General features: G+C 44.1%; 1 protein-coding gene across 2 annotated transcripts; it reads right to left on the reverse strand.

Moving 5' to 3' along the window:
- Window positions 1–364: 364 nt before the first annotated feature.
- Window positions 365–9,502, reverse strand: LOC103060530 (52 kDa repressor of the inhibitor of the protein kinase-like). 2 transcript variants are annotated; one of them, XM_088134529.1, is made up of 5 exons: window positions 9,364–9,502; window positions 7,924–8,001; window positions 5,920–6,003; window positions 4,216–4,292; window positions 365–3,304 (listed from the first exon to the last, which is right to left on the reverse strand). In XM_088134529.1, the coding sequence occupies exon 5, from the start codon at window positions 3,300–3,302 to the stop codon at window positions 996–998; it is 2,307 nt and encodes a 768-aa protein (XP_087990655.1). In that variant the 5' UTR covers window positions 3,303–3,304; window positions 4,216–4,292; window positions 5,920–6,003; window positions 7,924–8,001; window positions 9,364–9,502; the 3' UTR covers window positions 365–995. The 2 variants fall into 2 exon arrangements, with proteins under 2 accessions (XP_087990655.1, XP_087990656.1); XM_088134530.1 differs by lacking the exon at window positions 5,920–6,003.
- Between the last annotated feature and the right edge of the window lie 1,066 nt (window positions 9,503–10,568).

Raw genomic sequence — 10,568 nt, forward strand, 5'->3', positions numbered from 1 at the left:
CTGGCTCACCCAGGCAAAGTGCGAGCGAGTTCTGACAGTGACCCTGCTTTGTGTGTGCAAATCCAAGACACACATGAGACCTCTAATTTCCTTGCGATCCTGTTTGGGACCCTTTGGCTATTTCATTAATTTGGGGAAAATGAGGTTAGATAAAATGGACCAGGAAAGGCTGGAATCCCAGAACTCAAAAGAACTTTGAACATGATCAAACCCATTCCTCATGGACCCAGACGCAACACAATCTCAAATGATACAGCAAGGACAGACCGCTGGACTATGAATTATTTTGGCTAAAATATGCTTTTTTTTCTGGGAGAGCAAAATATACACTACGGCTGTCAATAGAAATTAACAAACAGATGGGTCAAAAGTTCATTCTCTTTAGAGCAGACTCATTGGAAAAACTCAAAATTACTCATGACAAAGAGAGCAATTGCTTGGAAATAAGCCCTATTGAATTCAATAGGGCTTATTTCTCAGTAAACATGGATAGAATTTCACTTGATGATTTCAATGGAATTATTCTAAATAGAACACAAGGTACAATCCAATAAAATTTGTTATGTTTATAGACCAGCATCAATCCAGCATAATTAGAATTAACACTAAATCAACACTTCCATTCCCAAATTAGAAAATTTATGAGTAGAGATTGTGAAACTTTGGGTTTTCTTATATATACAATTTATATCTTGATTTGATGGAAAACTTTGACTCAATGGACTGTATAGTTTTTCCTAGTGATGTACACTGTGTTAATCAAGCATTTTCAGTTTAAAGCTCAATACAGACATTAAAGATTTAGAAAATGGATGATATATTTTATATCATAAGTCTCTAATTATATACTGGGACATAATAGTCTTTCTGATATTCTAGATTTGTTGTACATCCAGCTGTAATTCTACCACTTGTATTTTAGCCTTTATGTTTTTTATTCTTCCTTATATTCTTCAAAGTTCTTAATAAAAATAATAAAAAAAATAGTTAAACAGCTATTTTTCAAAGAGAAATTGTAAACGCCTGTTATCTTCTCCAAATCGTTCAATCACTTTTTGGAGTAATTCGTCCTTGTTTTCATTAATTTTTACCCGATGAGCACTCATCACGCAAAGTTCAGGCAAACGGTCATCTGCCTCTGTTGATCTCAACCACGTTTTTACCCTTCTCATTGTACTGAATGGCTTTTCCACGGTACAGGCTGTTACTGGTAGAGTCAGGGCAATCAGAATGGCTTGCTGAACTGAAGGATATCGATCAACGTACTGCAGCAAATCCAGAAGTCCATTCTCCCCATTTTCAACCGCTTCTTCCTTCTTCCTCAACCACTTTTCAAACCAGGTGACTGCTTCTGTTTCCAAATTTTCAATTTCATATAATTCACTGATTTCTTCCATCTCCGTTTTTAATTTTTCAAGGCCAACTTTAGCCATTTCTACGGGATGAAGTGAGAAGATTCCAAAAACCGCCTTGCTTTCTGGAGCAAACCGACTTTCCAGCCATGAAATTACTGAGTTCAAGTAGGGTATGTAGAGTGACTGGCGGAAATATTCTTCCTCAGCTTGGCCACTGGCATTTGGGCAGTTCTTCTGCGGGCCACGTTGTCTGGGAACAGATAAGTCAATACCCAACTTTTCTGCTAGTTCTTGAACTTCCAAAACAATTCCCTTGAAATGCTCCTCAGCCTTTTCTTTGTGGCCACGAAAGACACTTAAGAGCTCCTGGACGTGTTCATATACCTTCATCATATCAAGCTGAACAGCTTGCAGAGACTGGGTCACTGATTCTAACTTACTGCAGTAGGTTGAAATTATAACAAGGCAAAAGAGGAAACTAGGTGTCCCTGAAGCACAGTACAACTGATAAGCATCCTGGGATGTTTGACCTGCAGCTGTAGTGGCCAGTTTTCCTAACTGATGAAAAATCTGTTCAAAATTCTTGGAAAACATTCTGACAGTCTTGTATTTTGCAGTCCAATGCGTTTCACCCAGCAATGGCACAGCTGGAATAAGGTTTCTTCTGCTCGTACTCTCACGGAAAAAGCGAATGATAGCTTTGATCGTACCAACTGTATTCCTTATCTCAGGTACAGCATTTAAATCATTCACAGCCAGATTGAGTGTATGTGCTGCGCAGTGAACAAAGGTAGCTTTGGGGTATCTACTCTTTATTTTAGCTTGTACACTATCCTCTTTCCCAGCCAATTTAGAGCATCCGTCATATCCTTGGCCGTATAATTTTTCTAGATTTAAGCCATATTTGGTGCACTCCTCAATAATGGTTTCAGCAATGCTGGTAGCATCCCATCCCTTGAATGTTGCAAAACCAAGGAACTCCTCTCGAATGACGGGTTTGGTGCCAGCTGTGTCAACAAAACGTATGCCGAGTGACAACTGCTCCTCCCCAGAGATCTCAGCACTTTCGCCCACAAGAACTGAAAATCCAGCGGAGCTATTGGCGTCAGAAACGATCTCTTCTCTAACGACATCTACACACAGCTTAATCAGTTCGTGTTCTATTTGGGCTGATGTGTCCCGAGCGTTACCTGCATCACTTTCCAGATGTTCCCGTAGGGTCGCATCTCCAGCTTCAACACGAAATGCCAAGAGACTTTGCATGTTCCCAGTTTTGCTTGTTTCTCCACGTAATGGAATGTCGTGAGTGCCACAGAATACGATGGTTGACAATATTGAATGTAACTTTTTACGATTTTCATTGACTATCCGGTTTATGCTACTGTCAATCTGACAAGCAAAGTTTGTTTCAAACACGTTCCTGCTGGTTAAGAAGTTAGTTGCATCGATTTCTGCACTTCTGTGCCATGCACTTGACATATGTTTTTTTGCACACACATGAAAATCGTTGTATCTCACAAATGGCACCATGATGAAGCCACCCTGTCTCCCACAAAGATCAGGCTGTGGGAACACAATGCAATATTTACAAAACGGCCCTTTCAAGTAGGAAGAGTAGCTAAGCCATGGTGAGTATCTAATTAACCATATATGACGAAAACTGCGTATTCCTGTTGAATCTCCCTTGAAATTATAATCATGCGCTGGCGTGTAGGTATTCACGAGAAGATTATACTTAACATCATCTGTGAGAGGAGTGGGTGAGTTCACATACAACCCAATATCGTAAGGGTGAACGGCAAATTCCAAATCATCCATAATGCATTCGTATTCTGCTGGTGAGCCTGAACAAGAGCTGCTGCTACTTTCTTCCTCATTTCTTCTCTTCTTCTGCGATGTTTCTTCTTCAACTATTTTGCGCTTTCCGAAAAGACTTCTGATCTCCATTCCTGTGGAGGAAAAAAAAAGAGCGATGAGAGGGTGAATGGAGCAGAAACAGATTCCAAAAAGGATGAATGAATGAATATAAAATAAAATGGTGAGATGCTATTTTCATGGAGAGACAAACATTTCTGTTCTTAATTGCTCCTTAATAATTTCTTGAAATTTTATTCATAAACACTGGAATACAGATTAGTGATTGCTAAGCTTTTTAGCAGCCTTCATTTCAGGACTGCAAAAATAAACTTGCTTTTCACATTTTACATTTATTAAAGTTACATGCCACCCAACTCCCAAATTCGATTTAACCAGCAGTAATTTTCCCCACTCCTCCTAATTCACAAGTGCATGACAGTGAAGCAAACAGAAGACAGAAAAGGAGATACGTGGTTTGCTTTTCTGCTCTTCCCTCCCAAAACACACGAGGAGCATTTAGTTGGGGAGGGGGACAATGTGTGTGTGACAGACAAAAGCAGGAATGTAATGAGGAGAGTATTTAACATTCTGAAATTGGAACACAGACACAGGAACACAAAACACTCTGCCCTTTCAAAGAAGCCGGTACCCAGGCACTGATAACTCAGGGCAGCCAGAGAGCCATCCTCTGCTCACTGTTGCCACGTTTGCTTGTTCAGTCTGGTGTGGATCTGCAGATGCCTGAAGCTCTGAGTCAGCCTCTCCCTCACCTTGGCCTCCAGCAGAGCAGCAGCAGGAGGCTACCCAGTGCCGGGTGGGGGGAAGATGAGGAGGGGGATGGAAAGCCTGGGCAGCTCAGCCCCTCCGTCCTGCAGATAACAGCGGGGGGAGAGGGATGCGGAACAGGCTCAGGAGACCCAGCAAGGAGAAACCCACCATGTCCAGTCAGGGTTATGGCCAGGGAGAGACGGTTTCTATTACTAGGAAGAAAACCAGAGCTTACCAGGGGGCTGTGGGGCTCTGGAGCGGCTGGGCGGCACAGCCAACTTGATGCAGGGAGGCCAAGAAGGGAAATGCACCCTGAAAAGTAAAGCAGAAAATAAAATAACGTTCTTTGCAGGCACAGAAGGGAAGTGGAATAAGCCAGGGGGTAAACTGGTTGTCGGATGAGGATCAACCAAAAGGCCTCTTGCTCGAAAAGACATTCCCTCAAATGGCAATTGTCTTTTGGTCAAATAACAGATGTGACAACAAGAAAAAAATTCCATGAAAAACATGAGGGAGGGATGGGGAGAGTTTTACATCATTTCCAGGAAAAAGGCAACTTTGGTTTTTAGATGCTTTCTCAGAACCCAGATGTGAAATGCCTGAAGGGCCTTAACTTAAGGGTTTGAAACACAGGCCTTGTGGACCTGCAAAACTGAAACCGACAACCGAGGTTCCCAATTAACCTCATGATTAACGTCCCCATCTGAAAAGTGTTTTGCAGACTGTCCGAGGCTACGTAGATGAAAACCTCTGAGGAACTGAAAGTGAGGGAAGAACAGCAAAACTCCAGGAAAGAATGAATGTCCGTCAGAATTTTTAAACAGCTGTGACCTCAAGACATAACGGGATGCCAACAGCCTTTAGTCTTTCAAAAATGGTTGTGAGCAGAAAGTGTTATGAGTTGATTAAAAAGAAGCTACTTGCTGTTTGCACACTAATAGCCATGTAATGGCAGAAAAGCAATTGTTCTGTTTAAGAATGGGGGAATCCCTATATATATATATATACAGTGGTACCTCTACTTACGAACGCCCCTACTTACAAATTTTTCGAGATACGACCAGCTCTGGCCCCAAAAATTTACCTCTACTTACGAACTCGCCTCTACTTACGAACCGGATCTGCGTCCATTTTCCCTGCTGCCACGCGGTCGCGGCTTCCTGTGGGTGAGATCGCGGTAGCAAGGAGACGTTCGGTGAGGCTTGTGGTGTGTTTTGTGGCGTTTGGAAGGTTTTTGAGGTTTAAAAATAAAATGCATATGTTTCAGAACTGTTTAGCTGTATTTACATTGAACCTTATGGGGGAAATTTACCTCGGGATGTGACCAAATTCGGAGGGCGGATTAGCTGTATTTACATTGAACCTTATGGGGAAATTTGCCTCGTGGTGCGACCAAATTCGGAGGGCAGAACGGATTAACCGGATTTACATTGAACCTTATGGGAAACTTTACCTTGACTTGAGACCAACTCGAGTTGCAACCAGAGTCACGGAACGGATTAAGTTCGTAACTAGAGGTACCACTGTATATGGCAGACAACAAGGAAATGGATGGGATTTTTCTCCCCTAAATTCAAAGGGACAAAATGCACCAAGAATAGGAATCTTCAGTTCCAATGGGCCTGCATGGAGAACATTTTGGATGAAAGCCCACAATCTCATACATCTTCAAGCAAGTCAATCTACAGAATTAATTCTACAATATACGGCTTAGTTATATCCTAGGTTTGTGTTTGTTTCATAACTTTGCACTCCTTTATGCAGTGGAATATCTGAATCTATAGTTCCAAAGGATTTTTGGAATAATGTCATTCAATAGTTTTTAACTCCTCTGAAAACTAGTAATGGTATTTGTGTTAAATAATTGTGTAAATTCATTCTCATGACATGAACATTTCCCCCCGGATTTAGTAAAGGTAGGAATCTCAGTTCTCCTTACCAATCAACAAGTGTGTTGCTCAAATCACGGTTTCAGGGATAGGATGGATAAGGTTGAGGGGTTTTTCCTTCTTAGTTGACAAGCCTATGTTGTTAGAGGAAAGAGGGAGGCAAGTAATGAACCAATGGGCTGCTTCCATCTGATGACCATTCTTTTTATTATTGTCATTCATGATATTGGAGTGGGACTGATTACAAAGCTGTAGCAAGCTCTGACTAAAGGAGATCATGCCTGGGTGGCTTCAAACATCACATTACCTATTATGTGTGGCTTTCTTTGGTGCAAGTTGAATGTGCTGGGTGAGCCAAGGCAAGGATGGTTTATTCAGTGCATCATGGTTAACATACCCATGGCTTAGCACAATGAGTAAAACAGGTCCTCATAAAGAGCAGCTGATAGACAAAGAGAGGCTGCAACTGTTGCACCTGTATTCTGCCATATCCTCAGGAAAGATACACCTGATGAATGTCTGCCTGAATCAATTTGACAACGCCATGCCAACTCCAACTCCAACTGAGTTAGGAGCAGATTATAAATTATTGTACTCCCTGGCACAGCCTTTCCCAGCAGGATCCAGAACATGTTGGATCAAGCTGGGTGTGAAAACGTGCTTTATAGAAGGTCTGTGAGTCTAGAAAACAGTGGGAAGAACTTGATAAGAGTGAGATATTCAGCTCACAGGTTTCACAGTTCATCCAGGAAGAGAGAAAAAACTCACTTATGAAAGAAACATGATAAAAGCAATGATTCAGAAGGAGGGTTATGGGGAACAGCAAGGCTCTATGTAACTCTATCCAACACAAACTCTTCACAAATGCACACAATCATTTCCTATTTTTACAGAAACGGATTCCTTCCCTGGGACTCCATGAAAAGAACAAGAGGAATCTGAAGAATGGGGTGTAAGGTTTAAGCATAGATTGTAAGGTTCAACACATGCAATGTCACATCAAAAGCCTAAGTTATCTCAGTGCACACAATTCTGACCACTCATTGTTGCAATCCCTCCCCTTTTCCTGCCTTTCTATCAGCATTATGTTTCTACCAATATTTGTATGTCTTTAGAATTTCTCCATTCAGTTTCCTATCTTTAGTAAATGTTCTACCAAAATACACAAATTCATGTACTTGTTCAAAGACTTCTAAAAAGGTCTTTCCCATTCCATCATTTTAGGCCTTGGGAGCTGGGGAAAAAACCTAGGTACAAAATATATACATCTGAATAAACATAGCAACCCTTTTTCTGATACTGAAGAAAATACATTTATATCCTCAATTGTCTTTGTAATGGTTGCTGTTGTTATCATCACTGCAATGTAGTAGTTGGGAAATAAGATTTCTATTTAGCTATGTAAAGCTGATGATCAAAAACTAGATGCTTCTTCTGTGTCACTGCACCCTAATCCTGGTAAGAAAATTAGACCCAATACAATCAACACTTTGTAGCAGCAGGGGAACACCATGGCTTAACCAATGAAGGTTATTCCAAGTGTGACACATTATTATTATGGTTGGTTGCAATCAGCTAGATGTTTAGACTGGATTTGGCATTTTTGTCCACCTATCGAGTCCTTCCCAAGGACCTGGGATAGGCAGATGTTGTTGTCTGATGATGTTAAAGGTATCGTTGTAGGATATAAGCTGTTCCAAGTAAAGCTGCCTTTTGCAATTGACTGATAGTGATTTTGTCAATGCCGATGGTGTTCAAGTGGTGCTCCAGATGTTTGGGGATTGCACCCAAGGTGCCTAAAATTATTGGTACTACCTTTGGTTTCTTTTGCCATAATTGTTTTACTCCTATTTGCAGGTCTTTGTATTCTGTGATTTTCTCCAGTTCTTTCTCTTCTATTCTGCTATCTCTAGGTATTGCAATGCCCACTATCCAGACATTTTTGTCTTTCTCCTCCTCCTCCTCTTCTTCTTCTTCTTCTTCTTCTTCTTATTATTATTATTATTATTATTATTGGAAAGGCAGGAAAAATCAATCTTAAGTCACACGCTTACCAGCTAGCTGTACTGTTCTAGAGAGGTGATATGAACCAGAGCTCTGTTTTTTCTTCTTATAAATGCGAAAAATGGACTCTGGAAAATAAAATAAGAAATAAGACATTTTGCAGGCACAGAATGGAAAGACAGTTGTAGTGACAAAGCTGAATCCACAGGGTGAAAGGCTGGCAGTCCCACACCTTTCCCAGAAGTGTTCTGAGTTTCCCCCAACTCTGGTGGATTAAAGAGGGGACCCCACACCCGATGCACCTTATAGGAAAACAAAAGCTGATCAAGGTAAAATTAATTCTGTAATCCCATTTCCTGGCTTAGAGCACTGACTGCGACTAGAGAAATCAGCCCCCCTCCTTGGGAAGTCTGATCAATAGCACAAAGTGTAGCATAATTAATTAATTATACATTATTAATGGCTTAATTTTATACACATTTGCTTTATACGTTTGCACTTATCTATGCAAGGGAATATATTGAGCTCTAACTCCAAAGGCATGGATAACATCACTCAAATTTTTTGTTTCTAAAATTACTAATTGGGTTGGGGACTGATCAGAGTTTCTCCTGGGAATAATGGCTGGAGTGGGCTCTGGGTTGCCAGCTTGATTGCTAAAAGAGGCTCATCAAGCCAAGATCCAGAATGTGTGTGTGACCATGAGGTTTCTGTCATGTTTTCCCCCCAATTTTTTGGTATTCTGTATAAACCATATATTCAATACAGTGCAGATATTTAAAAAAAGTATAACTTCCCCTTGAACCATGTCTTACGCATTTAAAATACGTATATAGGATTAATAATTTTCTGGTGCACCACAGAACTACTGCTGTATTCCATACTGTGCCGCGGATTCAAAAAGGCTGAGGGCCACCGCGCTATCCTTTTTTCCTTTTTCTTACTTTCTTCTTCTTTTTGCTTTGCATACTTTTACTGTACTGAAAATTTTTAATTTAGAGAGAGAGAGAGAATCGCTGCTCTAGACGTCGGAAGCAACAGGTGGGGCGGCGGCGGCGACTTCCCCGCCCCGCGGTCTTCCCACGTGCCCCGAGGCCGCCCGAGGATGTCCTCCTGCCTAGGCAGCCTCCTCCGCGAGACCCCCCCGGGCCCTCCGACAAGGACCAATTTGCTCCGGGCACCCCTCCTGCAAGGCCGGCCTTCCTCAGGCGGCCGGGGCATCGGGCGCCCCGAGAAGGGAGGCCGAAGCCAGGCGACGCCAGCCCCGCGGCGGGCGCCAGAGGCGGCCGGCCCTCCCGGGAGGGAAAGCAGGACGGGTTCCTAGTCCTCATGAAGGAAAGGGCGCGAGGGCCGCTGGGTAAAGCGGGCGAGTCCTGCCTGGGAAACCCAGGAGGGAGAACAAAGGCAGCCGCGGCGAGGCCCGCCGGGTCTGTGTGATCCATTCAAGGAAGAGCCCCTGCCCCTCCCCTCCTCTCCTCCCCCCGACTCACCCGCAGCCCCAGACATCCACGTGCACGTGTGAGCGCGGCAGCGGGGGAGGGCCCGCGGGGTCCCGAGTCGGACAAAGAAGCGGCAACGCGGGTCGCCCGCGGGTGGGGTCAAAAAAAGCAAGATGGCGGACGCGGCGGCGGCGTCATTCAAGCCCCGCCCCTTTCAATGTACGTGGGTCTCGCCGGCGCGTTCCAAAGGGGCGGGGCTTGCAGGGTCCCTCTGGACGCCGCCTGCCTTGCCCGGAGCGGAGCCGGCGAAGAGCTGCGGGTGGCCGCTGCTGCCGGGGGCGTCCCGCTCCAGCTGTTGGAGGAGCCGCCTCGCCTCCACCTTCCAGGAGCAGCTGCTGCTGCGGAGGAAAGGCGATTCTCCCCCCCCCCCGTCGCTCTTCGAACCAGGATGACGCTCTCTGGTTTATTCCTCCTTCGCAAGGAAAGGGCGCCCGTGCAAAGGGTGTTCTTTGTCAACGTGTGCGTGCCTGGCTCTGGGGTGCAGAGTGCCCTCCCGCCAGTGTATCTCCCTCTTTGCAGCGGCACTGACCGATGTCGGGCTTTCTGCGTTGCCCGCTCCTTCTCCGGCTGAACCCTGGAGCGTGAGCCCCTCCCCTGCCACCTCCTGGTCCGTCTCTCGCTGCCCAGGAATATTTGCTAGGTGCCCACAGGCTCGGAGCTGCTTCTCTTTGGCCTGCCTCGTGTGCCAGTCGCCTCAAGTACTCTTAGCGCTGAATCCCCCCAAAGCTGCCAGATCTGTAGGATTGGATCGCTTGGTAACAATTAGCGTCAAATAATTTTGAGAGCTCGTGTTGGTTACTTATTATCATTTTATTTTTGGACTCTGAGAATACAGAGGCCTGCTTAATAACTGGCGGTGTTCCAGTTCCCAGCACAATAGGTGTTCAAGGATGCCTCATGATGTTAGTAACACAGTCACAGATGGAGCTCGGTTCATTCATTCTTTGGATCTCTATGCTGGAAATGATCCATTGCCTCCGTGAGGATGAGGATGAGGATTTTTTCTTCCTCTTCCTCCAGATTTTGAAGGATGATCAAGGCCACCCTATCCGTTAGCAAAATTTGAGAGTTTCTGACTCTCCCCAATTAGGATTCAGTCCTGTAGAAGATCAGACACGAAAGTACCAGCTGAGATTTTAAAGTTTTATTGAAAGCTTGCCAATAGAGTCAGCTGGGGTCTCCCCTTAAGACAGAGA

Source organism: Python bivittatus, unplaced genomic scaffold (assembly GCF_059951505.1).
Source record: "Python bivittatus isolate LINGU-HERP-01145 unplaced genomic scaffold, Pbiv_v1 ctg000080_np1212, whole genome shotgun sequence".
In the NCBI taxonomy this organism is placed as follows: Eukaryota; Metazoa; Chordata; class Lepidosauria; order Squamata; family Pythonidae; genus Python; species Python bivittatus.